This window comes from Otolemur garnettii, unplaced genomic scaffold, assembly GCF_000181295.1.
Source record: "Otolemur garnettii isolate 467f Iridium unplaced genomic scaffold, OtoGar3 scaffold00029, whole genome shotgun sequence".
NCBI lineage: Eukaryota > Metazoa > Chordata > Mammalia > Primates > Galagidae > Otolemur > Otolemur garnettii.
In genome coordinates, this window is record NW_003852424.1 from 14,164,610 (window position 1) to 14,181,616 (window position 17,007).

The 17,007-nt window shown below is 49.6% G+C and overlaps 1 protein-coding gene across 9 annotated transcripts in view; it reads left to right on the forward strand.

Moving 5' to 3' along the window:
• DAZAP1 (DAZ associated protein 1) overlaps positions 1–16,489 on the forward strand; it is a 31,612-nt gene extending 15,123 nt beyond the window's left edge. For 4 of the 9 annotated variants that reach the window (XM_003788696.2, XM_023512501.1, XM_023512502.1 and 1 more), the window contains 8 exons: positions 293–403; positions 1,717–1,765; positions 5,091–5,173; positions 8,869–9,022; positions 10,519–10,548; positions 10,980–11,120; positions 13,195–13,371; positions 15,553–16,489. In XM_003788696.2, the coding sequence (XP_003788744.1) occupies positions 293–403; positions 1,717–1,765; positions 5,091–5,173; positions 8,869–9,022; positions 10,519–10,548; positions 10,980–11,120; positions 13,195–13,371; positions 15,553–15,728 (921 nt within the window). In that variant the 3' untranslated portion in view covers positions 15,729–16,489. The remainder of the gene's footprint in view (positions 1–292; positions 404–1,716; positions 1,766–5,090; positions 5,174–8,868; positions 9,023–10,518; positions 10,549–10,979; positions 11,121–13,194; positions 13,372–15,552) is intronic. The other 5 variants (XM_012804508.1, XM_023512497.1, XM_023512500.1 and 2 more) reach the window with 3 other exon arrangements.
• The last annotated feature ends 518 nt before the right edge of the window (positions 16,490–17,007 follow it).

Here is a 17,007-nt window from a genome sequence, read left to right on the forward strand (position 1 = left end):
TATCAATTATTTTTATTTTATTTTATTTTTTTGAAGGCGGGCTGGGGATTCGAACCCGCCACCTTAGGTGTATGTGGCTGGCGCCTTAGCCGCTTGAGCCACAGGCGCCGAGCCTAAAGAGTCTTTAAGTATAGTTCTGTATTTGTGGTTGCTCTTTGGACTTAGCAGATTTTTAGAGTGTTTTGGTCTGGCTTTTAACTGAGTCCTAACCACTGCAGTCACATACAACTTGTGGAAAGTGTTTTTAGGGGGTTCCCATGTGAATTAATGGTCTTTTTCTTTCTTGAAACAGCAGAAAGGACCCAGGAGCGACAACAGTAAATCGAATAAGATATTTGTTGGTGGAATTCCTCACAATTGTGGTGAGACAGAGCTCAGGGAATACTTCAAGAAATTTGGAGTGGTGAGTTTTCCCACCCGGCAACAGTGGCTGGTCAGGGCGGCTTCTCCTTGGCCTCAGCCTTCTTGGGGCTGATGTGGTGAAGCCCTGGGCTTATGTGGCTCAGTAAGCCTGGGAGCTTTCTCTTGTGTTCTAACATTTTCCCCCACCCCTACCCCCCCACACACACAAAGGAGCAAATCCCAGCCTTTCCTTTCATGGCCATTTATTATCTCAGTGGAGTGTTTCTATAGCTCTTCCAGGCCAGGTGGACCTCATTGATGGCCCTTGTGATTCCATTGTGTCCATCATGAGAAATGCTAGATGGTTATGGTTACAGAGAAATGGGACCAGCTTGGTGTGGAGCCAGCTGGGCCTCTCAGGTTATACTGTCCTTCAGTCTCAGAAGGGCCAGTCCTAGGCAGGTCCACACTAAGCCTAATCCTGGGAGCTTGGTTAGCTCCTTTCTCTCCATCTCTGAGATGTGCCAAATAGTAGGCACTACCCCTGTAGATGAGTATGGGCCTAGATGCCTGTGTTGGGGCTTATCCTGAGTCCTTGTGGGGCAGGATGAACCCCAAGGTCTGCAGTGGAGCTTGCACCATCTTTTTGGCTATGCTGGGCATTACAAGAGACGTTTTGATTTGTTTCCTGCTTGGTGTTTGTTTTAGGAACAGAAACTTTTGAATGTGGTTTTGTTTTCTGGAAAAGGCTAAAATTCTATAGCATCATTAGGGGATTTAGTAGAGGAGTCCTGTGGATCATTGGTACCCTTGGCAGGTGGGTGCACCAGAGAGGGCTAAAGTGGGTGTGGGGGAGGCCAAGGCGGAGTCACCCCTGAGCCCAAGGCATAGGCACACGATCACCCCTGCGGCTCCATGGGATGACTCATAACTGTGTCCTATGGGCTGCACACAACCTGCCCCATCCCCTGGGGGAGCCCTACTTGAGCTGAGTGTGGTGTGTGTCTGTCAGGTGGTGCCTAGGAGTACCATGTGTCCTGAGTCAGGGGTTTGGAGCCCCCCTGCAAAGAGGAAGTGCCAGCACACTTTACCTCTCCAGGCCTCACTTCCTGTGTCTATGAGTGGGGGGCTTCTGTGGGGTCTCCCAGCTCTCAGGTCCCCTGCTGGCCTTTAGCTTGTGTCCAGCCCCTGCCAATAAGGCCTCCCATTTATTCTCAGGTGTTAGACCTGCAAGCTGGCCTCTTGTCTCAAGACATCCATGGCTGGAGTCAAATGCTCCCAGTGGTTGTTAGCTTAGGTTTTCTGGAAAGAGACCTGTTCTCTGAAATGGCCCTGATGTCCCCAGCCTGGGCCTCACACTGCCTTCCCTTGCAGGTCACCGAAGTGGTCATGATCTACGACGCGGAGAAGCAGAGGCCTCGAGGTAAAGGCAGATCTAGTTTGTCCTCAGCCTTCTTTACCTGTTCTTCCCTCAGATGGCAAACTATTTCACCTGTCAGACACAGTTAGATGGTAGCTGTAGCAAACCTTGCCTCAATGAGAGGATGATTTGGAGATAAGTATATAAAGTGTAGGCCCTTCATGTGCAGCTCCACTCAGCCTGTCCATGCTTCCCAAGGTCAGACATCACACTGTGTTTTTTGGCTTGACATGAATTTCAACATGGTTTCTGTTTTTAAATGTGTACTGAAAGAGTGTGGTTCTTTTAAATTTTGACCTTCTTATTTATAATGTCTCTTCATTAGTCCTCACCAGTGTGGTCGGAGTGTCACCTCCTGTGGTCGGCTAGATCAGCCCAGCTCGGCTTGGAGTGTTGACTTTCCGTTATCCATCCCATGCTTTTTTTTCTTTTTCTTTTTTTTCTTGTTCCTCCCCCTCAGGTCAGTGGGGTAAGTGGGTGGAGGGGTGAAGAGTTGTCTCAGGGCCTCCCGCATCATTTCCCTCAGCTTCTCACACCTGCTTGTCACATTGGTCTGTAGAGCTGGGGCCACGCATACCCGACTTCCATGCACTTTTCTGTGGCTGCTGCTGTTTGTCCCTGCCCATATGTTTTTGATTCATTAATTGCTTATGGGCTGGCCGTGTGAGCAGCTCTGCCAGTCTAGGTTTGCCTGAGGTGTCCCTGCCACCTCCAGCCCCAGCACCCCAGATCAGTTGAGGCTGCCCCATAGTACGCCGAGCAGCATTGCCCACAGCATGCGCTGCCATGCTGGAGAATAGTTTGCCATTTGAACTTTACCCACCTCCTCTTCATGATTAAGGAACATATTCCTCACTTCATGTCAATTAAGCTGTTAAGTCTTAGTCTTAATTTAATGTAGACATTACATGCTTAGTGACGTATTTAAGTGTTTCATAGTAAAGTACAGTAATGTTAAGTAAGTTGTTTTTCCTTTTCTCTCTGTGAATTGTTTGTGATTAACGATATCTCTTTAGATTTCTCTTCTCCAGGTGCTAAATTATATCACACAGGTACAGGCCAGTCCCGCAGTCAGAGGAGGGAGCGGCTTTGCTCCAGTGGGGTGTAAACGAAGTTTCGGGTGTTTCTGTCCCGCTCCTCAGCGGTGACGCCGCCTCTTGACAGACGCATTCCTAGACAGCCCGCTCCGGGGCTCCTTACCCACGACTCACCGCCTCTTGCACTATAAATGGACCAAGCGAGCCCTGTGATTTCAGACACTCCTGCAGTTTGAGAAAAAATGTCAACTTTTAAATATGTTGTTTCATTACCTGTGTTATGTTCCACATACTGCCTCTGATCTTGTGACACTTCAGTGCGTGGGAATCTGAGGGCTGCTCCTGGACCCCTGGTCCTCTGCAGCTGCCTGAGCCAGCCACCCTTCTCCTCACTGTCCCTGTCTTACGTAGCCTAGATGCAGCTCATTTTGCTGAGCCTACTATTGAGGTGGGGGCAGGAGTTGCTGGTGTAGAGAACTTTAGGGCTTCAGGGTTTTCAAAGTGTCCCTGTGGGTGCCAGAAGGCGGCGGGCAAGAGCAATGCCGTGGTGGTGGTTGGTGGGTCCTCTCAGAGCACATCCTTTCTTCTTGACCTTTCTGGTTCTTCTAAGATCAGTCTCTCCTTTCCCATTTCCCTCTCTTCTCAGTTTACTAAAGGTAGTGGATGCATTCGTGTGTGTGGATCCTGCCCATGTCTCAAGTTCAAGGTGTCTCTCTGTGTTGAAGCACTCACTGTGTAGGGTCCCTGACTCTGGCCTGCCCCTCACTCACCTCCCATGTCCTCTGTTCTTGGGTCTGGCCCATTGGCTTTTGTGTCCTCTGTGTGCTTTGCCCTTGTGGTCCACTGCCCCCTCCTGTCATGCTACAGACTGGCTGAGGCTCAGGGCAGGTCAGGGCCCCAGTCAAGGTTCTGGGCCCCAGTTGTCCTTGGCTGGTAACCTTTGTCTCCTGGGTTCCTGAACTGCCTTTTTTTCCTTGTTTCTATCCTTTTTCTATCCCACCTGATCCCAGCAAGATGCAGCCCCAGCTTCCCATTTCTTCAGTTTACAGGGCCCCTCTGCTGCCTCCAACCCCCGTACCTTTCTCCATCATGCTCATGCCTTTGTCTTGAGCATGGTGTACTGCATGGTACTCTGCTATGTGGTACTCTGTAGTGCACCCATCTTTAGCCCAGTTCTCAGCTCCATGTACCTCTTTGTCCTTCCAAAGTCTTCAGGCAGCTGTCTGCCTCTCGCTTCCTTTTGTCTTGAGTAGTTGAACCATCTGGGGAGGTGCTGGTCCTCCTAGGGGTCCCCCGCCCCTGAGGACAACCTGCTCAGCAGGTATCGGGGGCCATCAGAGTGTTGGGGCCTAGAGGCCCCAGTGTATTCCTACACATAGAGGATGAGACACACCCCACTTAGCGGGGTCATGCTCACCCTAGACCAACCAAACTTCGTTTATACTGCCACTTTCTTGTGTTTGGGAAATGCTAAATTTTTTTTCCTTTAAAATTTTCTTTTTTGATTACATGGTGCCTCTTGCTCTTGCTGCTGACAGCAGAGTTTGATCTGCTGGAACCCGTTGTGGCCTGTATCTCTGTGTAATCTTTATTTATATTTATATATATATATATATACACATATATATGCATACATGCCTTCGTATATTACTTCTGATAGGACTCCTTGGGCTTACCCAACAGCGTTGGATAAGCTTAGCGAGGCACTAACTGTGATAGATACTGTACTCTGTTTAACGCTTTAGAACGATATATGGCTGCTGTCAGCACTAGCTGCAAAGCAAATTGCCAGCCAAGGGGGAGAGTCCTGGGTTTCAGAAAAGCAGAAACACATCCATGTGCACACCCTTCTTGTGGCAGACCCCTCCACATGGGCATTACTGTCATCTTCCCCAAGCAAGAGGCCATATAGTCTAGCACAGCCCTCTGGCCTTCCTGGGACATGTTGGCCCATGGCACCACAGGGAGCCTTGCCATTCCACTGCATGGCTGCTGCCTCTTAAGACAAGGTGCCCCCTCATTCTCCCAAATTTGTCTGTGACTTCATTCTCAGGTCCTCCAAGTGCCTCCAGTCAGCAGAGCTATTGAAGGAGTATGGGCATCAATGTCCATCCACTCTGCCCTACCAAGCTTGGCACTTTTTGGGAGGGAGATCCAGGGCCCATGGCATCCCCACATGCAGCTTAGCTGAAACCCTTGGTCAATCCCTTGGCCTGTCCCTAATACTGTTCATCATCCTGTTTTGTGTCACAACACCCTGCTACCTTGATTCACTCTTCGTCGTTGGCTAGGTTTTGGATTTATTACTTTCGAGGACGAACAATCAGTGGACCAGGCTGTCAACATGCATTTTCACGACATCATGGGCAAAAAAGTGTGTAGTTGTAGTTTTATTTTACCTTAAGACCAAACCAAGTCTTAGGCAACTTAGGGATTTCACTGGAAAGGAAAATTCTATAACAGAAAAGAGGATTGGGTGAGTCCATCCTCTGGTCTTTTACTGTGTGAAGTGGACTTAGGTCCACAGAATCCTCCCTCAATTGTTCATTGTGTGGGCTGGGTGTGTCCCAGCTTTGCTCTTGGAGCCCTTTCCTCCTGGTGATCTGGGACCAGGCAATAGGTGGCGCTTGGGGATGGAGGCCTGGGTGGTGTGGGCTGGCTCCAGTGAAGTTGCAGGGTTGCCTCAGGCTTGGTTTCAGTGACCTCTCCTTCAGATGTCTGTCCCAATTCCCCTTGGCATTGCTGGTCTATGAGTGATAAGCAGCAGACCTCTGAGAACCTTGGTTCTGCTTAAAACTGAGAGAAACGGAAAAAACATCATGAAGGATTGGTTTTTTAAATTGGGTCACTTACTGTGGAACTTCAGTATCAGCCACATGCTCTCAATAGTACTTAACCACCATGCAGTCAAGTGACCTCTGGTTGTTTCATCTTCATACTGTGTTGCCCCCAGAGGGGAGCAGGGACAGAGGCACCACCCCCAAGCCAGCCCCTGCTACTTGTATGTCAGGAAGTGATTCCTGAATCTCACTTCACCCGCACCCTTGGGTCTTTTTGAAAAGTTAACTCTGAAATTAATAACTGGTAGAAATTCTTCTGTGTGGAATTTCTTGCAGTTAGCAAAAGTTGAGAGGTCTAGATTTTTCTAGAATTCCTGTCTGTGTCCTTCTTAACCTGCTCAGCACCCTAGGCAGCACCTGAGCATTTCTCACAGTATGTGATTCTGATCTGCCTTCACTGGTTTGCTGAGTAGCTGGAGTTTAATACTTGGCCTTATGACAAAGTCACAGCTATTTGTGTGAATTAGATGATTGAGGCATTCTGCGGCGGGAATGCTTTACCTGACCTCCCCCCTCTCTTTACCCAGCCCAACTGGCTCTATACCAGAATCTTTAAAAACAGGAATTTATATAGTTATTTTTGTATATAGGTAACTTAGATTATGTTACAGACTTCATTAACTCTGTTTGAACCCAGGTAAAGTAGGAGACATACTCCTTGTGACTTTCTTTCTTTTTTTTTATTTTTTTTTGTGTGTGTGTGTGTGTAAAGACAGAGTCTCACTTCATCGCCCTCAGTAGAGTGCTGTGGCAGCATCACACAGCTCACAGCAGCCTCGTAGTTCCTGGGCTTAGGCGATTCTCTTGACTCAGCCTCAGAGTAGCTGGGACTACAGGTGCCTGCCACAACACCCAGCTATTTTTTTGTTGTGATTTGACCCGGGCTGGGTTTGAACCCACCACCCTCAGTATATGGGGTTGGTGCCCTACTCACTGAGCCACAGGCACCGCCCTCCTTGTGACTTCCTTTTTTTTTTTTTTTTTGAGACAGCCTCAGGCTGTCTCCCTGGGTAGAGTGCTATGGCATCACAGCTCACAGCAACCTCCAACTCCTGGGCTCAAGCGAGTCTCCTGCCTCAGCCTCCCAAGTAGCTGGGACCACAGGCGCCCGCCACAACGCCTGGCTATTTTTTTGGTTGCAGCTGCCATTGTTGTTTGGCAGGTCTGGGCTGGATTCAGACCCATCACCTTAGGTGTATGTGGCTGGCGCCTTAGCCACTTGAGCCAGGCTAAGCAGCTTTTAGTTTAAAATTAGCATGCAGGTTGCAAGGATGCATGACAGTTACCAACAAAGTTCAAAGGAGTCTGTTCAGTATTTTAAGGCACTGTGACTTTGAAAATTTGGGAAAAGCCTACTCTTAATATAGTGGAGCAGAAAGGGCTCTGTGCAGAGCATATACCTGTTCCTGTCCCTCAGCAGCCTTTGGGCTCCCCCAGTTGCCTCTGACTGGTCTGAGACAACTTTGATGTGTAACTCATCTCTGAGGTGGGACACATGCAGGTGTACTGGTTGCCCATCACACCTTTTCTGGTCAGCTAGATAGGGCAGGACCATTGTTTCCTCTGGGGGCTTCCTGTTTATAAATGGCTTGGGTCCCCTATGATAATTAGAACCCAGGGGCAAGTGACTTTGCATTAGTGTATTCAGGTAAGAAAGGGTAAAAAAAATTTTTTTCCTTTAATTGTAAAGACTGCTTTGCTTTGTAAGCACGAACCAGTCCCCTAAGGGGAGAGTATGTGAAGACTTGCTAATTTGAGTTCTTTGAAATGGGTCCCTTGGTCCTGCTATTGTGTTTCCTTGAGCTAAAGGGATTCTGTTCCCATCCTGGGAGCATCCTTGGGGCAGCGGCAGGTGGAGACTTTGTGCCTCCAGCTGCAACCGCTTCATGTCTGTTCTCTAACAGGCAGAGGAATTCTCCAGGCTGAGACCCCAAGGATGACTCCAGGTAGACTCATTGTCTCTTTATTCTCTTTAAAATTTATCACAAAAATAAGAAAAATTTAGGATTCACAAATGCTGAGGCAGCAAATTTTTTTTTTTTTTTTTTTGAGACAGTCTTGTTATTCTTTCTTTCTTTCTTTTTTTTTTTGGAGACAGAATCTCATTATGTCACCCTTGGTAGAGTGCTGTAGCGTCACAGCTCACAGCAAACTCTTGGGCTTAAGTGATTCTCTTGCTTCAGCTTCCCAAGTAGCTGGGACTACAGGCACCTGGCTATTTTCTTTTTTTTTTAATTGCAGTTTTCATTGTATAGAGGCCCTGGGTTGGGTTCAAACCCACCTGCCTTGGTGTATATGGTTGGTGCCCCAACCACTGAGCTATGGGTGCCGAGCCCAGTCCTGTATTTCAAAGGCTGCGTGAGGAGGGTTGGGGCTTGCATTGAAGATAAGTATTAGGAGGTCAGGCTTAGTAGACCCATTGTTTCAAGCCCCTGTGGCCTTATTCTTCCACATGAGGTGGCTTCTGACACATTGAAAGAAGGGTTTGGGTTGCTGACCTAACACAGTATGAAGATTGCTTACTGATTCAAATGTCCATTTTATTGCATGTTTGTTTACTTTTTTTGTTAGATGTAATGTAAGATTCTCTTATCACATCCATTCCCTCTGACATTATTTTGAGTTAATTGAGATTCTTTAAGCGTTAGCCTGGGGAAGGTAAGTCTTTATCTTCCATTAGACATTTTAAATAAAAATCTAAGTTAAAACACCAACTGTGTTTCTCAGGTATGAGCCAAAAGCACAGGGGGGTGGGCTCTGAGCAGTCCCAAAGGCACTGCAGTGGTGTCCAGGGTCCCAGAGAGGCCCGCAGTGAGGATGCTAATTGCTGGGAAGATCCTGGTCCCTTTTTGTCCCATGTTTTTAAGAGGCCATTGAAGGAGGACATTGCCATTTAACTTGAGTATAAGATCCCTCGTCACACATGAAAATCTATCTCCTGAGGGTTCTCAGCCCTGTCCGTGCTGTCCGCAGCAGATGGGGCTCAGTGTATCTTACAGTTGCATCTATTGTACCTGAGAAACATTTTTTAAACCAAAAAGTTAAACAACTACAATTTTTTTTTTTTAAAGAACAAATGCTACTGGCCTAAATAAGGTTTATAGTTCTAAGTATTTAGTCTTAAGTCATAAGATGTTAAGTGTAGTAATAAGTTACCCGAGGGTGTGTCTAAAGGGAAGGGGGTGCTAGGCCAGTGGCTTCCTCCTAAACCAGAGCTCGATTTGTTTAGGTGGAAGTTAAACGGGCTGAACCTCGGGACAGCAAGAGCCAAGCTCCAGGACAGCCAGGTGCCAGCCAGTGGGGAAGCCGGGTCGTGCCCAATGCTGCTAATGGCTGGGCAGGCCAGCCCCCACCAACGTGGCAGCAAGGCTATGGCCCCCAAGGTAAGGCTTCTCGAGCCCTAGGCAGTCTGGATGGGAGTGGGGACCATCACATGGCCTTGGCACAGGCTGCCTTGCTCTAGGGGCTGGAGGTCCTCAGGGGCATAACCTGCAACCCCCTGCCCATAGAGGTTTGGGTATAAGAAGCCATCACTGAGGCATGTGATACACTCACTGGCACTGACAAGAGGAGTGTCCTATAGGAAGAACCTGGAAGGCTTCCTGCTATCTTCCCTGGCTCTAAGGAGTGGAGTGGCCACAATTAAGGTCCCTATCTGTGGGCTGGGCAGCCATGTCTTGCTGTGTAGCAGGAAGCTGTTGTGAGCTTCTATATCTCACTGTCACTCACCAGGGTTCCAGGAAGGGCTGTGGTGGTCTAAGATCTGAGTTGCCAGGTTATCTTGCAAAGTCCTTTTCCTTTGCTGCCTGTAGTGTGGTCATGTTTTTTGTTTTTTGTTTTGTTTTGTTTTTAAGACAAGAGTCTCACTTTGTCACCCTGGGTAGAGTGCACTGTGGCGTCATAGCTCACAGCAACCTCAGACTCTTGGGCTCAAGACTCCCAAGAGCTTGGACTAAAGGCACCCACCACAACGCCAGCTATTTCTTGTTACAGTTGTCAATTGTTGTTCTAACTGGCCCGGGCCAGGTTCTAAACCACCAACCTTGGTGTATGTGCCCGGCGCCCTAACCACTGAGCTGTGGGCGCCGCCGCAGTGTGGGCATGTTGAGGGACACCTTCAGGGGGCTGTGAAGACCAGGCAGGTTTTGAATCTTTGTCACTTACTGATCCCTCGGCTAAGTGATAATATCCCCCTGTGGCCAGGGCCCACCTATGGTCAGCTCTGCCCTCACATTGATCTTCTGGAAAATGCTGAACCAGCAGGGTTGAAGCTGGCCATCTGAAAGTCCGCACAGATGTCCCCTGCTGCCAACTGGAGTCCAGTCTCAGGGTTCTAAATGTTTCCTGAATCTGCAGATTTCCCTTACTTTTTTTTTTTAAAGAGATGGGGTACAGTGGCATCATCATAGCTTGAACTCCTGTGCTCCAGTGATCTTCCTGCCTTAGTCTCCCAAAGTGCTAGGATTGGATATGAATCACTGTGTCCAGTCCACTACTCCTAAAACATTTCTGCATGACCTGACGGTTTCCATTGTCAGGCAAACCCATTTTCTATATCCAGATGTTTGAGGACATACAGGACTTATTCCTGCATTCTCAGAGTATAGCACTCAGGCTTCTCTGGTGTCCTCCCTTGGAGCCAGGACTATGCCCTGTGCCTGGTCAACCCACTTAGCTCTCTCCATGTGGTAGGCTCCCTTGGCAGAGTGCTTTTGTGGGTCCGGCTGATTCTGCCCCGAGGACTAGGCTGCCTGTGCCCCTGGGATTGGAGCCCCAGGAGAGTCCAGGGTGGAGCCCGTCCCAGCTCTTTGGCTGCCTCTCAGCATTGAGTGCCTCTGCAGCCATGGCACCAACCTTGCTCTTCTGTTTTCTCATCTAGGAATGTGGGTGCCAGCGGGACAGGCGATTGGTAAGTCCTTGTGTGTAGAGGGAAGGGGAAGAACAGCATCCAAAAGGCACAGTTGAGGCACATAGGGCTCACGACTCTGGTGGCAGCTGGGCTGGCCCCTTTGCGGTTGGTAAAGCTGTTGTTAGTGTGCTTCCCAGGACCCAGAGATCACTTCCTTTTTATTCCTCTCTTTTTGTTAAGTGATGGGGTCTCTTCTCACACAGGTCTGAGGCTCACAAAACAAAGAGACAGGGTTTTGCTCTGTTGCCCATGCTGGAGCACAGTGGCACCACCCAGCTTACTGCAGCCTCCAGCTCCACCATTTTCTTTTCTTGTTGAACAGGGAGGAGGGATGAAGGCTGCCATGGGCCCTTAGCAACCTGGGTCTGGTTGGGAGGAGGGGGTGCCTTCTGATGGTCTCTTCTGCCCTCACCCTGCATTGTATGTTCCAGGTGGCTATGGACCGCCCCCTGCAGGAAGAGGAGCCCCACCACCACCTCCGCCATTCACATCCTACATTGTGTCTACCCCCCCTGGAGGGTTTCCCCCTCCTCAAGGCTTCCCACAGGGCTATGGTGCCCCACCACAGTTCAGTAAGTCTTGGCCAGAGGAACAGAGTCCAGTGCATGGACTAGGCTTGTGCTGTAGTCTTGAGGTATGTGTGTGCAGGTCTGCCCTTAGGCATGAGAAGGCCACAGGCAGGGTGCTAGCTAGTCAGTGGCCACCTGCCACCAGGCCCTTTGTTGCCTGTGATTCCTGTGGCCAGCCTTAACAGCCTCACGTGGCTCCTGCAGGTCCCATGAGCTCATAGCACAAGCACATAATTGCCCAACCAGCACTTCCTTACGTTAGCACCTAAGGAGGTAGGTGTTTGGCCCCTCCCTGACTCGCGATTGTCCCATGTGCTTTACCAGAACAGTGACTACACCTGGGTGATTGTGGGTTTCTAGTAGCCCCATTTTAAAAGTAAAGAGAAATGAGAATTACCTTGTGGTACCTTACCCAGTATTGCCAGAGATTCTACACATGACTAGCATCTCATGGCCCACAGAAACAAGGCCTTGGCATCTGGGATAGGTTTCACATTTAGAGCATGTCACACTGCAGGGCTCAGAGTCCACAGGACTGGCTGTCTAGTCTGGATCAGGGCCCAGCACACTACAGCCCTCCAGCCAGATGACTGACTAGAAGCCTTGTACAGACAAAGCATGCCACCTCTGGCCTCTCTGACCTTATTTCTAACAAGTGGATCTGGTAGGACCTGATCCAACAAGAGGGGGTATGGGGGAAGCTGTTTCTGGCATCTTGGTAAGTTTGGAAAACTGGTAGCCCCACCTGCATAGATGATTCTTAGGTAATTTATCTACCCAGAACATGTGGACTGGGCTATGCTTGGAATTAGATTCTAGTCCTTGTTAAAGAGCTATTTAAAAAAAAAAAAAGGGCCAGGCGATGTGGCCCAGGCTTACAATCCTAGGACTCTGGGTCTGGGAGGCCAAGGCAGGTAGATTGCCTGAGCTCAGAAGTTTGAGACCAGCTTGAGCAAGAATGAGATCCCATCTCTTTTTTTTTTTTTTTGCAGTTTTGGCCGGGCCAGGCTTGAACCTGCCACCCCTGTGTATATGGGGCCAGCACCCTACTCCTTGAGCCATAGGCGATGCCTGACCCCATTTCTATTAAAAATAGAAAACTAGGGCAGCACCTGTGGCTCTTTGAGTAGAGCACCGGCCCCATATACCAAGGGTGGTGGGTTCAAACCCAGCCCCCGCCAAAGTGCAACAAAAGCAGCCAGGCGTTGTGGCGGGCACCTGTAGTCCCAGCTACTTGGACGGCTGAGGCAAGAGAATCACCTAAGCTCAAGAGCTGGAGGTTGCTGTGACCTGTGACGCCACAGCACTCTACTGAGGGCGACAAAATAAGACTGTCTCTGAAAAAAAAGGAAAACTAGCTGGGTGTTGTGGCAGGCACCTGTAGTCTTAGATACTTAGGAGGCCAAGGCAGGAGGATCACTTGAGCCCAAGAGTTTGAGGTTGCTGTGAAGTATGATGAGCTAATGCCATGGCAGTCTACCCAGGGTGACAGAGTAAGACACTCTCTCTGAAAAACAAACAAAAAGTGACTGTGCTGTGCTTAGATCACTTGCACTTAAATTACTCTCTTAACACTCTAGCCAGTAGATGCATAATGAGCAGCAACACCATCTTGGGTTCTTTTTTGCTCTAGAATTATTCATCGTTCCTTATGTGGACTCTTTTTTTCTTTGAGACAGAGTCTTGCTCTGTTGCCCTGGGTAGAGTGCTGTGGCATCATTGTAGCTTGCAGTAACTTTAAACTCCTGGCTTCCAGCAATCTTCTTGCCTCAGCCTCCTGAGTAGCTGGGACTACAGTCTTGTACTACCATGCCCTGCTGGGTTTTACTGTTTTTAGTAGAGATAGGGTCTTGCTCTTGTGCTTAGGCTAGTCTTGAACTCCTGAGCTCAAGTGATCCACCTACCTTGGCCTCCCAGAGTGCTAGGTTTACGGGTGTTACGTGGACTATCAAGGCCTGTCTGCTTGGGTTTTAGATGAAATCCAATCTGGGAAGCTCTTTCCAGGCTGGGCCATGGGTATTCCTCTGGCTGACCCTATAGCCATACACCATATTTTTGTGCTCCTGTGTGTTTGTAGGTTTTGGCTATGGACCTCCTCCTCCACCTCCAGATCAGTTTGCCCCTCCGGGGGTTCCTCCTCCACCAGCTACTCCAGGAGCAGCACCTCTGGCCTTCCCTCCACCTCCGTCTCAGGCTGCCCCAGACATGAGCAAACCCCCGACGGCTCAGCCAGACTTTCCCTATAGTCAGTATGGTAAGTGGTCTCTTGCCTTCCTCAGGTAGACTCCCCCCATTGTTTAATTTTGTTAGCATGTGGCAGGGATGACAGCTGTGGTGTGGGATGGCTGAAGAGAGCTCGGGCCCCAGCTGTGAGGGTAGAGCAGGATCTACCATGCACAGAAGAACATCCCACAGCAGGGGTCCGAGGGTTTGGGGATGTGAGCCAGGGCCAGGAAGTGAGTCAAGGGGAGGCTCCTTGGGTTGTGGGAAGATGGCACAGCAGCCTCCACTCTTTTGTCAGCTTGAGGTACTCTGTGTCCTTTATGAGACCACTTGGTGGGTTCCAGTTTCTGGCACCATCAGTCCCTCTGCAGGTGCAGAGACCCCACACAGGGTTGAGGTTTGAATCTGTAGCAAGTCTGCCTTGGACACAGGGTGGACTTGAGGTGGCTTGTCATGGCTTGGGTGCTGCCTAATACGATGTGCAGGTGGCTCAAGTGGCTTCAGGGCTAGGAACTTGTTAGAGGACAGGGATAGGATGGAGTACATTTCTGCATGTCTGCTATTCTTGTCCTATACTGAACTTGGTATCAAAACTAGCTTCAGTCAGTATGGATGTAGTGATCTTAGCAGGGAGGGCTGGAGGCCTGGGGGCCTCCTTTCACTAGCAGCTCCTTACAGCATTTGGGGACACTCTTGTGGGCATGGCCTGAGACCCTGGTTCCTATATGCAGTGGCCTGAGCTCGTGCCCCAAACTAGCCACCAGCTTCCAGAGTGCTGTGAAAGTAGTCCCCTCAGCTCTCAATTTCCCATTCTGGAGGTCATCTGGCCTTGGTTGTTGCCCGGGGTATCTCTGTGCATTCTTGGCCCCCTGAAAAGCCCAGTTGGCCAGGTGTGCTCGAGTGCTGTGCAGGCTGTGCATATCTGCCTACTACTCTCTGTCATGGCTGCCCTGGGTTAGTCACCCTGGTCTCATGTTTAGCCAGGCCTGGGTATCTATTCTCCATATCGAGTCCCAGCCCATGCTTTGCTTACACCTTGTGAGTAGGTGCTAAAACCACCACAGTCCTCCAACTCTTTTGCCTTCCTGTGTAGGGTGGATTCCTTGGTGTTCTTTGGGCAGGGCCCTTGCTGGTGCCAGGATCTTAACTGGTTCAAGGCTCTAGTGGGCCCACCTGTACCTACATGCACCCCAAGTGGGAAGGCCTGGGTTGGGGCTTCCTCCAAAGTATGTGCAGTCAGTAGGCAGGAGCCAGGGCTGTCTCCTTTTGAGGATGGTACTATCTAGGTCTCCAGAAGCACCTCCCATGTCCTTAAAATCAGTGGTATAGACAGATTGGCTATGCAGGGCCAGGTGGCCCCTCTGCCAGTAGAGCCACAGTGAAGTTAGGTTGGGGCCAAAGGCCCAATTCTCCACATGCCTATTGTTAGATGTCCCCCAGCAGGGAGGGTGGTGTGTGGGCCATCTTAGTGCTACCCAGCCCCAGAGCAGTGGTGAGGGACACCCCAGAGTCAGAGGGTCAGGACTGTGCCCTGCAACAGGGCCAATGGGATGTTTTGTCAGACCCTAAGAATGCTGCATTCCATTTGAGAGCCAGGTCTGGAACCTGTAAGATGATCTGTCTCGGCTCCGGGCCTCAGGCTCCACCTGAGTTGGCAAGTTCAAATCTAGCCCAGGCCCACCAAACAACAATGATGGCTGCAACCAAAAAATAGCCAGGCAAGAGAATTGCTTGAGCCCAGGAGTTGGGGATTGCTGTGAGCTGTAATGCCACAGCACTCTACCCAGGGTGACAGCTCAAGGCTCTGTCTCCAAAAAAAAAAAAAAAAAAAAAAGATAATCTATCTCCAAACCCAAGGCCTCTCCCACCCCCATGTCTTTAGGAGTTAATGGGGAAGAGAAGTAGAGAACAGACAAAAGGCAGACCAACTGGTCCATGAAGCTGCTTTGCTTTCTGTGTGAGTCCTGCTTTTGTGGTTTTAAGCAAGATAAAAACTCCCTGAGTTGGTTTTCCTGCCAGAGGCAGTAGGCACGGCCAGTGAGGGCACCAGTGCCTCAGGCTGGCATACCCTGCCCTGTAGGAGGAGTAAGGATGCTGAGGCAAGATGACACGTAAGGCCAAACAGCCTTGCTCAGAGGTCAGCACCAACCAAGAGAAGCTGCCACATGGGGATCACCACCTCACCCAGAGCTCATGGACTCTCTTCTCCCAGCAGGTTATGGGCAGGACTTGAGTGGCTTTGGACAGGGCTTCTCGGACCCCAGCCAGCAGCCCCCCTCCTATGGGGGCCCCTCAGTGCCAGGGTCTGGGGGCCCCCCTGCTGGCAGCAGTGGCTTTGGACGAGGTCAAAACCATAATGTGCAAGGATTCCACCCCTACCGACGCTAGCCTTCAGCATGTGGACATCTGCATGGCTGAGACCCAGGATTTGAAACTTGTGAACTCGTGACAATCACAAACTTGGCGGAAAAGTAGCGACTCAACCTTGGGGGGGGGGGGGTGCAAGGCTTTTGCAGGTGGCTGTGGGTGTCTGGACTGAGGTTTTTAAATATATTTCTTTCTCTAACCCATCAGCACAATAAAAAAAAGTCACTGGTTCAACAACAGGGTTAAAAAAAAAAGTCTTCAGCTTTAATTCAAAACTTCAGGTTTCTTTTTCTTCCTTTTTTTGAAATTATTTTCCTGAGCCTTTTGTTTTACCGTATATTGTAAACTTTTATGTTAAAGAAAAAATATACATTTACAAATTGTGAGATTTTTAAGAGAAATTTTCTACGATGTATACTGGCTTATTTTTTAATTTAAAACAGGGTTTCCGTCGGCACTGCTGGACGTGGGGCACATTTTTATTCCCCTCACTCCTGGCTTAGGGGGGTTGGGACTCGTTGGTCCAGAAACTCTGGGATCTTAAAGAAGAAATCTACTGAGTGTGTTTTTGTTTTTTGTTTAATTCCTTGCTTTTGTCGACTGACCTGCCTGTAGTGTTCGCAGGTGCACTGTGGGGGTCGCACACAGCCCGCCAGAACACCCTTGGACTGCAGCAGCAGCCTTATTGGAAGCGACCTCCCTCAGGCACATGGCTTCAGGGCGATTCCCATTGACCAGTTTGACCCTGGTTTGAATAAAGAGAAGTGCGTTTGGATTAGAAACCCACGTTGTGTCTGCGTTTTCCCTGTCTCGGCCTGTGCTGACACTTCTTGGACCTGAGCAAGATCTGAAAGACAGCAGGTGTACCCTTGCCCCTGCTTCAGCTCTAAGTGATGGTCATTCTATGGAAGCTTTCCTGGAGACATCACCTAGGACACTGGCCTGATGGTGGGTAGAAGGGCATCCTTCATTGAATCTTGGGGTTCTGACAGATGGTGAATTTTAGGATTCCACTGCCACTCGTTTCTGGGAATATGGACGTCAAGGCTATGTTCTGCCTACCTGTTCCTGGGCCAGGGGTGGGCTTGGATTCCAGTGCAGGGCTCCTGGCTCAGCTGCCCTCTCCCAGTTCAAGCCTTTTAATTACTTCTGGTTACAGAAGGCGATGTACCCGCAGGGACAGCTTTGGGTGCTGATACTCTGTCTAGTTGGATAATCAAGACTTTTTTTTTTTTTTTTTTTTCTGAGACAGAGCCTCAAGCTGTCCCCCTGGGCAGAGTGCCGTGGCATTACAGCTCAC